The 16,965-nt window shown below is 39.8% G+C and overlaps 1 protein-coding gene across 1 annotated transcript; it reads left to right on the plus strand.

The window, feature by feature from the left end:
* Positions 1-2,082: 2,082 nt before the first annotated feature.
* On the plus strand, positions 2,083-3,328 carry eIF3f1 (eukaryotic translation initiation factor 3 subunit f1). Its single transcript, XM_067778708.1, has 3 exons — positions 2,083-2,265; positions 2,339-2,485; positions 2,562-3,328. The coding sequence occupies exons 1-3, from the start codon at positions 2,154-2,156 to the stop codon at positions 3,143-3,145; spliced, it is 843 nt and encodes a 280-aa protein (XP_067634809.1). The 5' UTR covers positions 2,083-2,153; the 3' UTR covers positions 3,146-3,328.
* Positions 3,329-16,965: the final 13,637 nt, after the last annotated feature.

Here is a 16,965-nt window from a genome sequence, read left to right on the forward strand (position 1 = left end):
AACAACTAAGGCATGACGTAGCTGAATGCGTTTATAACCATTTCAACTATCGTAGGAGTGTGGGTTCGACTCCCACTCCCGGGAGAAAAGGCTTTGAAGAGATTTACAAGGTATAATCGAAACAGCTGTCGCCTTGTCCGTCCTGATGTCATGTTGTTTAAATTTTTCCCAAATTATTAAATAAATTATAAAATTAAAAATTGCTTGAAATAAATGTTTTCATACATTTAAAGCGATACGGGCAATCCCCGGCAAACTCATATAACTAAAAAAAAGTAATTTCCGACCAGAAGAGTGCACGGCTATATCTTGTTATGCCTGGTTTTTCAGTGCGAGTTTGAACTCTAGTTAAAGTTGACTAGATTTTATCCTTGCCACTTTGTTCGATAACATAAAATTTTGCCGTTCATCTCAGCTTAAGCGCCAAATACACGACACGAACATTTCCGCGAAGATTCCCGTTATGTCATGTTTCTGCGACCTTTTCTGTCGTGTATGGTGGTGTTTGCCAGTTCGCGCGTGTATGGCGAAATAGCTCATAATCGTAGTAATTTCTGAACGGAACAGACGTGCGCGGAAAAGTAAAATGGACAATAAAAAATTTCTGAGTGAATTTTTTGAAATGTATAAATCTTTGCCATCATTGTGGCAAGTAAAAAGCAAAAAAAAAAAAAAATTTTTTTTAATTACCACAGCGAGCAATATTGCTGCAGCACAATTGTTGTCCGTATTCATCGCTGTCTGAAAAAGAACTAATGTTCGGCCAAAAGTTCGTATGGTGTATGGCCAAAGCTGCGAACAAGATTGCGGAATGTTCGCGGAAATGATCGTGTCGTGTATTTCGCGCTTTAAGCACCAGAAGTGGCAGGATTAAAGGGCTAATTAAACTTCTTTAACCCTAATGCCATAGTCGTTACAATACCCATATCGATAACCATCTCCATTGTGATCGATTAATGGTGCCTTAACGTAAAAATCGTGAAAATTTCATATAAATGAAGAAAACGCAAAAAGTTACAAACATATTCCACAAAAAATAAGTCTCTTAGTCATAACGTATCCAAAACAATGAATAAAATCTACAAAATGTTATTAAATTCACCAACTCAAATATTTTTAGGTTATGAATATGGCGAGAAACCAAAAACCAATTGGTTGGCTACCCTGCTAGACAGAGTTGACGGAAACTCCAACACATTAACAGAATTTTTGACATCACTAATACACTGGCATACATTTTTACTTTTATTCGTATGGAAAACCATGGTATGTATGTGTATGTTTACATCAGGTTTGTCAAATCGCCTCTAGCAACCTGATAGAAACTTTGCTTTGCCCTGATGTAAATTTCCATCAGTCATATCTGTCAATTGATGCCTAAAATGACTGACAGCTGTCTAGCAAGGTATGGAATGGTTATGGCGTTAGCCTTATGGTATGGCACCATTAATCGATTACATTGACTTCCATAAGGTAGGTTCGATCAGCTGTTTCATCTGGTTATGGTTTTATGGTTATAAGTCACCATTAATTTGCCCTTAAACTCTAGTCAACTTTAACTGGAGTTTAAACTCACACTGAAAAACCTGGCCTAAGGGTCCTTATCATGCGTTACATAATTATTTTTGAACCAAAATTCAAAGGTAACAGTATGTAAGTTATCCCGAAAAATGTCTGGACACCGGGATTGTCATTTTCAAATCCCGACATCCCAGCGTCATAAATAAAATTTGACGATAGTATAGCGCATGGTTCAATTATGTACAGGTTGGCTCATCTCATCAGCTGATTTTATTTATGTCATTGCATGGTCGAAGGGATTGTCAAAAGGAGATGGCAAACTCAAAATGAAACCAAGGCATTGGCAACATTTTACTTACACATACAAAAACTGCTAAGTTTTATGTTTCCATTCCATATCATTCGCACGAACACCAATACACAGATTTTGACAATTTAAACAGACATATTTTGTTGCTTTACAGATGAGCCAACCTGTATATAGTTGAGCCATGGTATAGCGTTACCAGAGGCCTATTAATTCTTCGAATTTTTTAATGACATTATCTTCTTCTCTTTGACATTTTCCTACTACACGCTTTTTGACTTTCTTTCGCATTTAACAAACGCAAAAATTTAGCTGCGACCCGAAAATGTCGGGCTTAAATTTAACCGTACGTGTGCATCCAGTAGTGCTGTTCCAAGTTGTTGATGCTTACGAGCGACGTAATGCAGATTCCCATCGTGTTATTGGCACTTTGCTTGGTAAGTTGTATTCCACGAATTCCAAACGTTTGTGACGTCGACGTCATCGTTTTCGTAAACTGTTGAATTACAGGGTCCGTTGACAAAGGCGTGGTTGAGGTAACCAATTGTTTCTGTGTGCCACATAAGGAACATGACGATCAAGTAGAGGCTGAGCTAAGCTATGCTTTGGATTTGTATGATCTAAATCGCAAAGTCAATCCCAATGAAAATGTCGTGGGTACGTATTGATTTAACATAACCTCATTTCGTGGAATGCGTTTACCTTAATCATTGTCTCCATACGTTTTACACAGGTTGGTGGGCTACCGGCAACGAAGTTACCAATCACAGCTCTGTCATACATGAATATTATGCGCGAGAATGTAATAATCCTGTACATTTAACAGTGGATACATCACTACAAGGTGGACGTATGGGATTGCGCGCTTATGTTTGTATACAACTCGGTGTGCCCGGTGGCAAGACTGGTTGTATGTTTACACCCATACCAGTTGATGTCACTTGTTATGAGCCAGAAACTTTCGGTTTAAAATTGTTGCAGAAAACTATTGGTGTATCACCACCACATCGTCCGAAAACTGTATCACCTATGTTGGACTTGGTACAAATTTCTGAGGCGGCCAATAAATTGCAAGGTTTACTTGAATTGATTTTGAAATATGTTGAGGATGTAATTGCGCATAAGCAACCACCAGATAATGCCGTTGGACGGCAATTACTAGATTTAATACACTCTGTTCCACACATGACACATGAACAATTTACGCAGATGTTCAACGCTAATGTACGGGATTTGCTGATGGTAATCACCTTGTCACAATTAATCAAAACACAATTACAATTGAATGAGAAATTGACCTTCCTGCCAACAAATTAAATCCCGAAGAAACAGGTCACCGTAAACTTTTTAAAATTTCAAGAGTAATTTTGTGGGATTTAAATTAACGGAGGGAAAGCAGTGGGTGCGCGCCGATGTATTATAGCGAAGACATAAATATGGTTGAACACAAAATATATAGTAAAATATTTAAATATATATGCATGCTGCGTGCAAGAAGAACTATTATGACTTCTTATTTATCTGGAATAAGGATTCAAGGATGCATCGTAATGTTAGTTTCCGGAGTTCCGGAGAAACGAAATGATGTCGTTTATGTTTAAACGTTAATAATAACGTTAAACTTTAACACGAAGTATGCTGTGGGACTCAAGGGGTTGATAAGCGCAATACAATGCTTTATAGCTTCAGAACTTCCGCAACCCAATTGTCAACCGCACCTACGTGAGTGGAATCCTGTAACAAATATGAATGTACCACACACATATTTAGCTGGCGAGGCTCTGGTAACTTAAGTTCCTCAAGGAACTAGGGGGCGGGATGGCATAGAAGGTTTAATGTGGCCATGTTAATCGTTTCCCAGATGGTCGGGTCTTAATGGTGCTATGTTACCGGAACGTACGCTTCCCAAGGCAGTCGGTTCTATGTACCGGAGCGACTCGGGATTTTCCCGACCAAGGACTGTCATTTCAGTGTGACCCCATTTAATTTGTTTCGTCCCTCCCACAAATTGCCATCCTCCCAGCAGCTCCTTGCAGCAGGACTGGTCCATATTCTCTTACTCCGGGAAGGCATCGAATCCAATCCGGGTCCGTTTCCTGACCCCGGTCCTGAGAAATGATTTTGCTGCATCCGCCGGAAAAGAATCTTTTTAGGACGGTCATACTCTGTTCAGTGTGTCTCGTGCAAGGGATGGTTGCATCGGACAGGTTGTTCTGGGCTTGATCCCAAAACCCGACGTCGACGTAACTTTTTTCTGAAAAATGACATTTCACCGATATACAGGGGCGGAAATTTTATTCAATATCTTAGAAACCAGTTTTCCGTTGAAGTTGGACTAAAATACCAAATTGATTCAAGGGGTGTAGCGCAACCCTCTCAAGGGGTTGCCAGCGCAATATATAGCTTCTCCAACCCAGTTGTCAACCTCACCCGTGGCGAATACTGTTTCATTCACAACCGAAGCTCTGACTACCTCGAACTCCTGATGGATCTAGGGGGTGGGAGGGCGGGATGGCCTAGAAGGTTTCATGTGGTTGTTGTTGTTGTTGTTGCAGCGATAAGGTTGCTCCCCGAAGGCTTTGGGGAGTGTTATCGATGTGATGGTCCTTTGCCGGATATAGATCCGGTACGCTCCGGTAACACAGCACCATTAAGGTGCTAGCCCGATCTCGGGAATGATTTATATGGCCACATTAAACCTTCAGGCCATCCCTCCCTCCCCACCCCAAGTTCCACAGAGCGTCGTCTGTTAGTGAAATAGGATTCGCCGCGGATAGGTGAGGTTGACCATTGGGTTTGGAGAAGCTATTTATTGCGCTGGCAACCTGAAGTGTTGCGATACACAGCCCCTTTAATCTGGTATTTTAGTCGCCTCTTACTACAGGCATACTTACCGCGGGGATACCTAACGCGGGTATATCCCCTAACCCGAGATGGTCGGGCTTGTACCTTTATGGTGCTTGTTACCGGAACGTACCGGATCTGCATCCGGCAAAGGATCATCAACATCGATAACACTTCCCAAGGCCTTCGGGGAGTGTCCATATCGCTACAACAACAACAACAACATTTTGGGCTACAAGAGTCCGAATTTTTAGTCGATATCACACAAAAGAACTGGGAGACTGAAATAAATATTACTACATTGACCCGGTGTGTTGGGCGATATCCCCAAACCCCAAAAAAAAAATAAATAATCGGTTCAGCTGTTCCCGAGATTTGCTGTCCACACAAAACAGCCTTAATATGTTCTTATATATGTATGTATGTGTGTATGTAGATTTTCCCCTTGTTCATAAAAATAAATAACTTATACAGCTCTTATAATTGGAAATTTGTATGGAAATTTCATTTTAAAGCTATTTAAATTAATTTCATATGTACTAATTTAATTGCTAACAATCTCGGCCGATTTTAAATATGCCATAATGCTAATTCTGCATGTTAATTACTAGCCAACAACAGAATGTAACCCTATGCAATATTACAGCACTCTTCTGCTTACATACCTACGTACCTATATAATTGCTGCAATCAAAACTACATTCGTGCAGCTGTTGTTCATAAATAATAAATTCAATTTACCAATATCCGCGTTTTAAAAAATTCTAGTATTACAGCCAACCATAGTGCTGTGCAGCCAACTTATACAATAATTTAATTCTTCTCATAACAACAAATCATCAATTGTAAAATGACTTCTTTATTGGCGCTTTACAGATTGCCACACAAGCGTATATTTTCCCATGTGCCTGCTTTGGCAAGTCTTTGAGTTGTTAGTCATTGTGGAAGAGACAGACAAACAAAAAAAGGCGAAAAAGTGGGTGGTAACAAAGAACGAATTATATAGATATATAAGTCGTGCAATGCAATTGTAAGAAAATATAAATACAATACCAATAGGATTTTCAAAAAGACACGGAAAAAGCGGAATTGCAGCAAAATTATAAACTTATAAAAACAACGACGAAATTATTTCTATTGCAAAAGAAGTGGGGTCAAGGTCGTTCATCATGCAACAAACGATTAAAAGCGCCGGTTATGATGCGCTGCTATTGGATGGGGCGAAGCACTGCTACAGCAACAACAACATGCGCTGCTACTGCAAACAATGTTATGATTGCAGAGGGGTGTGGCAATGGGGCAAAAGTATATAAATCAGCGTTTGTTTTTGCTATTATAGTCAGTCCGTTTTTATACTCAACTGAGCAGAGCTCACAGAGTATATTAATTTTGTTCGCATAACGGTACCCTATAACGGCATAAACTAATCGAGATAGATATAAACTTCTATATATCAAAATGATCTGGGCGAAAAAAGAAATTCATTTAGCCATGTCCGTCAGCCCGTCCGTCTGTCCGTTAACACGATAACTTGAGTAAATTTTGAGGTATCTTGATGAAATTGGGTATGTAGGTTCCTGGGCACTCATCCCAGATCTCCATTTAAAATTAACGAAATCGGACTGTAACCACGCCCACTTTTGCGATATCCTCAACCCAGGCGTAGTCACCCGTCACTTACCCCCAGAGTGGCGACGTCTCCCCCTATGCACTTCAGAATTCTGCAGTTAAACTGTAATAGACTCACTGGGAAGATTACGGAGATAGTCGATTTCATGAAGCGGCATAACATCCGCATTGCTGCGATTCAAGAGACTAAACTCACAGCGAGATCTGCATTGCAGACCTGCTTGGGTTTAATGTCCACAGAAAAGACCGCGAGAGCGGAAATGGAGGCGCCCTCGCGTTTATCATACACCACTCTGTGCAATATTATATATTTGATCCTGGCATCGACCGCAGGGACAATGTCTTAGAACGTCAAGGCCTATCTATCCGGTCAGGCGATGCAAACCTAGAAATCATCAACATCTACATCCCTCCTGCCACCTGTTGCCCCAGTGGATACCGCCCTAAGATCAGCGCCTTACTCACTGGCAACAATCGCATTATCTTAGGCGATTTCAATGCCCATCACGATCTATGGCATTCAAATTTGCAGGCGAACAGAAGGGGTGAGATGTTGGCGGATAAATAGAAGAAACGACGTTCTGCACAATAAACGGAGACGCCCCCACACGTATGGTAGGAAGCTGTCACAGTTCGCCAGATATCTCAATCGTGAGCGCAGAACTCGTAAACTGCGTCAACTAGCAGCCGATGGTAACATTGGCATCCGACCACCTGCCTATACTTATTTCGCTCGAGCGTACCGCCGACTTCATCGTCACAGAAAAACGCACTTTCATAAACTTCAAAAAGGGAAAGTGGGACGAATATAAATCTTTTACAGACAACCTCTTTGCTGCCCTCCCTATCCCGACTGATGCCCGCCAAGGGGAGCGTACCTTCCGCAAGATCATTGAATCCGCCTCGGCACGTTTCATTCCCGCCGGGAGAATTCCCGAAATTCGGCCCCACTTCCCGGCTGAGGCCGCACTTAGCGAGAGAACGTGACCTTATAAGACAGCTTGATCCAGGCGACCCACAAATAAGGGATATAAACCAACGCATGAGATTGCTTGTGGATGAACACAAGCGGGCTAAATGGGAGGGCACCTAAGAGGTTGTAACCTCTCTACCGGTGTGGGTAAACTTTGGTCCACCGTAAAGTCTCTATCGAATCCGTCTAAGCACAAAGAAAAAGTTTCCATCGGGTGCTGTCGGATGCGAAAAAATGCGCGAGCGCTTTCTGCCGACAATATATAATGCATTCTACGGTCGACAAAGATAGACGGAGGGCCAACAGACACGCACATAAACACAAATTCAGCGCGTCACCAATCACCATCACCGCTAAAGAGGTTGAGGACGCCATTGGTCACGCTAAACCATCCAAAGCAGTGGGCCCAGATGGCATAGCCATGCCGATGCTTAAAAGCCTAGGGAAAGAGGGTTTCAAATATTTAGCACATGTCTTCAACCTGTCTCTTTCCACCTTTGTCATATCCGAAAAATGGAAAATGGCCAAGGTGGTCCCGCTACTAAAGCCTGGGAACCCAGCTAACATAGGAGAGTCGCATAGTCCGATAACTCTCCTATCGCCAGTAGCAAAGACATTTTATTTTGCTCCCCTATTTCCAAGCAAATTTGCAGCTAGCCTGTCATCAGGATGGCTTCAGAAAACTCCATAGCACTACCACCGCGCTAAATTCCATTAGCACCCAGATAAATTGCGGTTTAAATCAAAACCCCCACCATAGAACAGTACTCGTAGTACTAGACCTATCAAAAGCTTTTGATACGGTCAACAATGGCTCGTTACTGCAAGACCTGGAAGGGTCTACCCTTCCCCCATGTCTTAAAAGGTGGACCGCAAATTATCTGGGTGGTCGGCAGGCATCGGTGCAATTTAGAAACGAAACATCAAAACCAAGAAGAATTAAACAAGGGGTGCCACAGGGTGATGTCCTGTCCCCAGTTTTGTTTAATTTCTACATATCTAAGCTACCTTCACCACCGGAAGGAGTCACAATCGTTTCCTGCGCCGATGACTGCACAATAATGGCCACAGGCCAAGGCCCACAGATCGATGAGCTATGCAATAGAATGACGGGTTCCTCCCTGATATCTCCAGTTTTTGCGCCTCGCGAAACCTGGCATTATCACCGACTAAATCTTCCGCGACCTTATTTACAACATGGACGTCCCAAATGTCGACCATTTTGAACATCCACGTCGATGGCTACCGATTGTCCTACACCCCAAAATATTGGGTGTGACGTTTGATCAGGATCTACATTTTGGTGAGCACGCAGCCGCAATTATTCCGAGAAGTCAGAGCCGTAACAAAATCCTCAAATCCCTCGCTGACAGTACTAGGGAAAAGATAAAGAAACGCTCATGACTACATCCAAAGCAATTAGCCAGCCGATTACGTGCTACGCGTCACCCATATGGTCGCCAAGCCTAAAAATTACCCACTGGAAGAAGCTACAGGCCTGCCAAAATACTGCTCTCAGAATCGCCACGGGCTGTCTTCTTATGTCCCCAGAACACCGTCTGCATAATGAGGCGAGAATACTCCCCATCAGGGAGAGAAATGAGATGCTGACCAAACAGTTCCTGTTGAATATCCAGAAACCTGAGCATCCCAACAGACATCTGATTGATGAGCCAGCACCGTCTAGGTTCTTAAGGAGTCATCTCCGTAAGCATTTTGAGGAAATACGGCAACTGAGAACCCAGCCGTATGAAGCGAAAAAACACAAGCAGGTCCTTGGTGAACTCCACAAACAGGCGTCGGACCTTTATGCCGGGAATTACCCGGTGAATCCAGTACTCAAAGAAAAGTATCCAAAACTCGCGGATGAGGAACGCATACTCACCAGGGAAACGCGTGTCACTCTTGCTCAACTTCGTTCTGGATACTGTAACAGGTTAAACTCTTACCTATCCAGAATCAACCCCGACATACAAAATGTATGCCCCGCTTGCAATGTGTCCCCACATGACACCAACCATCTCTTTAATTGTAATGTGGAGCCAACGCCTCTAACACCCCTTTCCTTATGGTCCACCCCTGTTGAAACAGCAAGTTTCCTTGGACTCCCGTTAGAGGATATTGATGACAATTTGTGATCGGTCGCGGCTGTTAGGTGGGGCGAAGCACTGCTACAACAACAAGAACATATCGAAAATTTCGAAAAACCGAAAAAGTGCTATAATTCATTAGCAAAGACGGATGAAAATTAGTAAATTTTGGACAATGGGCGTGGCACCACCCACTTTTGAAAGAAGGTAATTTAAAAGTTTTGCAAGTTGTAATTTGGCACTCGTTGAAGATATCATGATGAAATTTGGCAGGAACATTACTTCTGTTACTATATGTGTGTTAAATAAAAATGAGCAAAATCGGATGACGAACACGCCCACTTAAAAAAAATTTTTATTTAAGTCAAAGTTTATAAAAAAAATTTAATATCTTTACAGTATATAAGTAAATTATGTCAACATTCAACTCTTGTATTGCAACAAAATACAAAAATAAAAGAAAATTTCAAAATGGACGTGGCTCCGCCCTTTTTCATTTAATTTGTCTAGAATACTTTTAATGCCATAAGTCCAACAAAAAAATACCAATCCTTGTGAAATTTGGTAAGGGCATAGCTTCTATGACGATAACTGTTTTCTCAGAAAATGGGCGAAATTGGTTTAAGCCACGCCCAGTTTTTATACACAGTCGACCGTCTGTCCTTCCGCTCGGCCGTTAACGCGATAAATTGAGCAAAAATCGATATATCCTTACTAAACTTAGTTCACGTACTTATCTGAACACACTTTATCTTGGTATTAAAAATGGGCGAAATCCGACTATGACCATGCCCACTTTTTCGATATCGAAAATTTCGAAAAATGAAAAAAATGCCGTAATTATATACCAAATACGAAAAAAGGGATGAAAATGGTGATTGGATTGGGTTTTTGACGCAAAATATAACTTAAAAAAAAACTTTGTAAAATGGGTGTGACACCTACCCTTGTAATCATGGCAGGAATACTGTTCGTGGTATAAAATATATAAATAAATAGCAACAGATGATGTTGTGGGTCACCCTGGTCCACATTTTCGTTGATATCTGGAAAACGCGTTCACATATACAACTAAGGGCAACTCCCTTTTAAAACCCTCATTAATACCTTTACGATACCCATATCGTAGAAACACATTATAGAGTCACCCCTGGTCCACCTTTATAGCGATATCTCGAAATGGCGCCCACCTATAGAACTATGGCCCACTCCCTTTTAAAATACTATTTAATACCTTCCATTTGATACCCATGTCATACAAACACATTCCAGGTTTAGCCTAGGTTCATTTTCCTACATGGTGATTTTCCCTTATTTGACAAAGAATGAAAGAAAATCGTTCCAAAAACGCCACCCTTGGTCTACAATTTGGTCGATATTTCCCAAAGGTATGTGATATGGAATTAAAACCCAATTATAAACCATCTACGAAACCCTACGAAACCAACGCAACTAAGCTCTCAGCTGAGTATGTAATGTTCGGTTACACCCTAACTTAGCCTTTCTTACTTGTTTTTATTCAAAAGCGCAGTGCATACAACAAAGTTTATAAAACAAATTAGATATGAAAAATAAGTTATTGTTTAAAGAAATGCAATGATACAATTGGACAGTCACGGCTTATTAAATGAAAACAGGTAAACCGCTTGGGCATAAACAACATGCTTTTTTCCAAAAATAACCATTTTGAATTTCTGGAAGAAGCATTTTTCATTCCCCCATTACCAGATTAACCTGTCAAATTAGTTGACACACGCCTGGGAAACTAGCCAACATAGGATAATCTTATCGTCCGATATCTCTGCTATCGCCGGTAGCCAAGACACTTGAAGCCATTCTGCTTCCCTTTTCACTACAAACTTGCGTCATGTCAATATTGTTGTTGTTGTTCTAGCGATAAGGACACTCCCCGATGGCCTTGGGGAGTGTTAACGAGTTGATAGTCCTTTGCCGGATGCAGATCCGGTACGTTCCGGTAACAAGCCCGAGCATCTCGGGAACGATTTGTTATGACCACATGCGACCTTTTAGGCCATAACACCCTCCCACTCCCTAGATCCATGAGGAGTTCGGGGTCGCCAGAACCTCGGTTGTTAATGGAACTGGATTCGCCACGGATAGGTGAGGTTGACAATTGGGTTTGGAGAAGCTATGTATTGCGCTGGCAACCTCAAAGGGCTGCGATACACAAACTCCTTGAATCAGGTATTTTAGTTGCCTCTTACGACAGGCATACCTACCGCGGGTATATTCTAACCACCTAACCCGCTGGGGGAGCGGCTTGTCAATCATCAGTATGGCCGTCGAAAACTACATAGCACTACATCCTCACTAAACGCCATCAACACGCAGATAAATTGCGGATTGAAACCCGTCAACCACGGCACGTTACTGCAAGACTTGGCAGGGTCTCCCTTTCCTTCAAGTTTGAAAAGGCAGACGGCAAAGCAAGCATCGGTGCAATTCAGGAACGTCACATCTAAGTAAACCCAGAAGAATTAAACAACGGGTACCACAGGCAGGTCCGTACAGAGAAAATCCGGGCCCGGGACTAAACAATTTACGGCCCCCTATAAAAAATCCACTAATACATTTGATTAATTTTAATTAATGACGTCTCATTCATGAATCATTATTGATGGATTACATCAAACAAAATTTTTGCCACATCAACTAAACTATTTTTGGACTAAGAGCTGAACATAAAATTAACATAGAATATTTACTATTTATACTATTTTATTGTAATGTAGAAATAAAATTCTCTTTTCACAGCCACATATTGTTTCAAACAATTATTTGGTAACATTTTAATACATTTCTGATAAATTTAATGATTATTATAAATTTTAATTATTCAATATAGAAGGTTCGGATATCAAAGTGTGGCTTTTCTTGCCTTTTTCGCTGCAAAATTTTTTATAATAATATCAGAATTTAACTGTCTTGCCAAAACGGATTCAACAATGGCAAGTCCTAAAACTCGCCCTTTAGATGAACACGATCTATGAAAGTTTTTGATTCTTGAAAGGACGTTGAAGGAACATTCTGCACTAGCTACAGTGACAGGTATAGTGGAAAAGATACGTAAAGCAACACAAATCTTGGGGAAAATTGTATACAGATTTTGAACATAGACTGCATTTAGCAATTCCAATGGTGACAGACCTTTATCAAAATTTGCTTCGTAAATGTGTTTCAAGTGAATTATTTCGCATTCTAAGCTTTGAGAAATGTCCGACTTGTATTTTTCAAATTACGATAAAAAAGAAAACGTCTCGTTCAAATTTTCTCATAGCTGCAAATCGTTCAGTAATGCCAGTGATTACCGAATCAACCATCACCAGGGATGTATGTATTGTTTTTAAAATCAGACTCTTAATTATGCGTAATCATCTTATTTAAATTATCTTCAGAACGTCTTTTGGGTTTTCTGTTTCGAATGTCCGGAAGCTTTGGCGAGATGTTCAATTGAATAGCAACTGTTTTCCATTCGTTTAAAATTGTTTCCCATTGGTTCCTGATCAACTTCAAATCAGCTAATAAGGCATCTAGATATCGGACCTCAACATCTATGGTGGCGTCTTTAGCTTGGAGTACGACGTTTCTTTCATTAATGGTAGTCAGTATTTTGAACCAAATTGAGGACAGCAAGATACATTCGAAGTTGTTGATGTACTTGAGAATGTCGTTAACATCGCCGTATGTTTGCGCAGTCAAATTTGGCTTTTGGCTGAAAGACTATGAAGAAAGCTCGGTACATTTTTTGTGAGGAAGTCTCATCGTTGTGGGGTGCTGCTGAAAATAGTATAACATTTTTGTATAACTCCGAAGAAAGTAATTGCAGCCGTACAATATTCTGCAGCATCAACACCACATAAATTGAGACTGTGGGTTGCACAAGGCAAGTAATCAGCATTCGAGTTTTTGTCGAGAATGTGACGTAGTGCTCCGTTGTAAGCTCCTTTCATATTGGCGCTGTTATCGTACCCTTTGTGCACGACAATCTTCAATCAAGTATGGCAAAATCAGCGATTTTCTGACCAGTTTTTTGGTTACAATTCACGTTTTTGAATTGTAAAATTTGTTGCTTTCGAATTGAAATGGAGTTAGCGCAAAATGAACGTAGTCTGTTCAACGTGACTAGCATCAGACATTGCATCAACGATAATAGCAAAATACTTGGCTCTCTTGCCTTGATCTAAATTTTCTATAAACTCGTTCTAAATTTCTGGGGAAAGACCGTGAACTTGTAACCGTTTGTTCTGCTGTTGTGAAATCCTAACTTTCTCCAAATGATCTCTAAGTATCGGATAATATTGGCTTATGAGATCTTAGATGCCCAAAAAATTTTCATCGCTTCGTTCACCAAGATATATACTTTCGCCTTTGAAAGCTAGGCCTCTTTCACCCAAAAATAAAATAGTGACCAAAATTTTATATAAAATTTCTTTCCACTTTTGAGTTTCAGTGAATCGCTGTTCATTGGTAAGTGTATCAATTGTAGCCTCCTTTTGAATTAGATTTTGTAAAGATCGCCATTGAATATAACATTTAAAGTAATCTTGAGTATTTTCGTGTGATGGCAGTTTATCGTATAGCTTCTTCCATACCTGGAATTTCGAATATCCGCAGAACTATTTTTAAGTCGATTTAAAGTATTGGTGCTTAATAGACGACATGGTAGGCAATAAAAAGCATTGCCACTGGCACTCCACACTAACCAGTCACGCCCCACTTTCTCTCCATTTGGCGAGATTCTGTTTAACAGCGAGGTAAGAAATGCCTCGGCATGACTATCACGTGAAAAAATAACAGGACACTTTTGATGACCTCGACGAATTATTTCGTTGACTTCTTCAGATCGCAAAAACTCATTATTTGCGGTACCGAAGTCGTTTAAATAATCTGGACTTTGATAAAGAGTTGGTGGTATTGTTGGACGACTTTTTGAAGATGAACCTTCATCAGTTTCAGCACGAAAACTTTCCGATTTCGGATTCATGTAAACATACATTTTTGTTTGATTTTTTTATTGATCATTATAAATATTCGTTGCTTTTGAAATTCAGCTTAAAATTTGCACATGGAACAACTAAAGACTCTCCTGAATTAAAAAAAATGTCTTAGTACCTCTAAATCGCGGCCCCCCTGCAAAACACATTTTTTTTTATGTTTTTATTGTCTCCTTAGGCCCAGGCAAAAAATCATTATAAATATTCGGTGCTTTTGAAATTCGGCTTAAGATTTGCACATGGAACAACTAAAGACTCTCCTGAATTAAAAAAAATGTCTTAGTACCTCTAAATCGCGGCCCCCCTGCGAAACACATTTTTTTTGGATTTTTTTATTGTCTACTCAGGCCCAGACAAAAAATCATTATCAATATTCGTTGCTTTTGAAATTTGGCTTACAATTTCCACATGGAACAACTAAAGACTTTCCTGAATTAAAAAAAATTTCTTAGTACCTCTAAATCGCGGGCCCCCTGAGAAACGCCGGGCCCGGTTAAAAATGTCTGTTACATTATTTTGCTTATTTCTTCCATGCGGGCGAAATCGTGATAATGTCATATATGAAAGCTGCGTCAGGCATAATTTTACCTTCAGAAACGAATTTTCGTTAAAACTGCTAATTGAAAATAATCAGTAAAGTAGGTATTTGCTGAAAAAATTCCAAGTTATTTGGTGTACCTATTTCAGTGTTCCCAACTTTAAGTGCAAAAATTTGTGTATGAGTGGTGGGCGTATTATTTAACGATTCTATCAAATTAGCTTGTAATAAAGGTTTTAGAATGAAATAAATAACGCAATTTAAAATTACAAAAAAAAAAAAAAACGACTATAAAACGCAAAACGACCACAACAAAAACCAACAAAAAAAAAATGATAGTCTTAAGAAAAAGGTGAGGTCATCGTTTATCGTTAGTTAAATAACTCAATCGAAAAGCTACATATACACAAATTCATTGATTGAAATTAAACGTACGTTACTTTTGTTATTGTCATAGTTGACCGAACGCTTGCCTTAACTGTCATGAACGCGTGCAACGGCCGAATGGAGAATTTAGTGAGGTAGAATTTAAAATTGCGTTGCTGTTGAGTGGATTTTTGATTTATAATGCTACAACAAGATGATTTTTAGGGCCTTAAATACATTTCTTGGATAAATTGTTTTTTTTTTTTTGCAAAATTAGTAACTTATGTATGTATGTAAAAAAAGTAGTATATTAAAATGTGTCCCTATCGGTTGGCTTGATAATCGCGTCTAGCTTGCGTCGTTTTCTGACCTATATAAATATATACATATATGTACGTTACTACCAGTACTGTTTCAATAACAATAGATTTTATTTTTTCCCCTTTTTTGGGTATTAGAGCTCTTGATTATACAAATAATCGTTTAGTCGATTAGCAGATTTGGTCAGTAAATAAATTGATAACTAATCGACTAGTAAAATAAAAATAAACAAATGTAAGGCGCGAATAACCTCCGAAGAGATTTTAGGCCGAGCTTCTCTTCCAATTTGAGTCGTGCTCCTTTTAAATCTTCCTACAAATTGGCGGAAAGGGGACCTACATGTTTTATGCCGACTCCGAACGGCATCTGCAAGGCAGATGAGTTTTCACTGAGAAGCTTTTCACGGCAGAAATTCCCTCGGAGTACTTGTCAAATCACTGCCGAGAGGCGACCCAGCTAAGAAAATCTTTTAATTGAAAAAATTGTTTCTAAAATTTTGATGTTGCTTTTCCCGTCGCGTGAACCCAGTATACTCGGTGTGCTAGGCGGAGCACGCTATCACCACACCGCGGCGGCCGCCAATCGATTAGTGGTTCGACTATTCGAATAATTTTGTTTTGATATTTTAAATGATTTCTGTGCTTAGTAAAGACGTTATGTTAATATTGTTAGTCATCGCACGTATTTGCACGTTTCTTCTTTGTCATCCTCAGTAACTAGAAAAGAAATTGCATACCCAGCTTCGTTTCCGGAAACCAAAGCTGGTAGCATCAAGTACAATTACTGTTAGTGTTACAAGTATTAAATGAATGCAAGTAAATGAATGCTAAAGTTAAAGAATATTTTATTGGCACTTGGTATTCAATACATATATTTTCAATTACTTTAATTTGCTTGAAATTTTTCAGATTTTTGTTAGAATAAAATATTTGGGCAATTTACAAGCTCTCCTATTCGCCGTATGTGATATGCTTTAAGCTGCAGACATTGGTGTTTTATCGGTAACCGTATCGGTAACCTTATAACAGCTGATTCGACCAACCTTATGGAGGGATACGACTTAATCAAATGGAAACCATGGAAACAACTCAAATCTTACAAGTTTACATGAATACGACATCCTTGTGAATTGCACAATTGTTCATCGTTAAATAGCAAGAGCATTACACAGTATTACAAACTTAGATCGTGTTTGTTAAATAGTAGCCATGTTATTTTTTAAGAGAAATAGATATTTCTTGGCACGGCATACCTCCGATGAAATCTAAGCCGAACTTCTCTTCCAATTTTCATCGTGCTCCTTTTTAGTTTCAATTTCACTGTGAAGCTTTTCTTAGCATAAATGCACTACCGAGGTGTTA

The sequence above is a fragment of the Eurosta solidaginis genome, chromosome 4, assembly GCF_040869045.1.
Source record: "Eurosta solidaginis isolate ZX-2024a chromosome 4, ASM4086904v1, whole genome shotgun sequence".
Lineage (NCBI taxonomy): Eukaryota > Metazoa > Arthropoda > Insecta > Diptera > Tephritidae > Eurosta > Eurosta solidaginis.

Excerpts from the sequence above, each read along its gene's own strand:
- eIF3f1 (XM_067778708.1), top strand. The coding sequence starts at position 2,154 with ATGTCGGGCTTAAATTTAACCGTACGTGTGCATCCAGTAGTGCTGTTC. Across the intron at positions 2,266-2,338 it reads TGTTATTGGCACTTTGCTTG|GGTCCGTTGACAAAGGCGTG; the intron begins GTAAGTTGTATT and ends GTTGAATTACAG. Across the intron at positions 2,486-2,561 it reads TCCCAATGAAAATGTCGTGG|GTTGGTGGGCTACCGGCAAC; the intron begins GTACGTATTGAT and ends CGTTTTACACAG.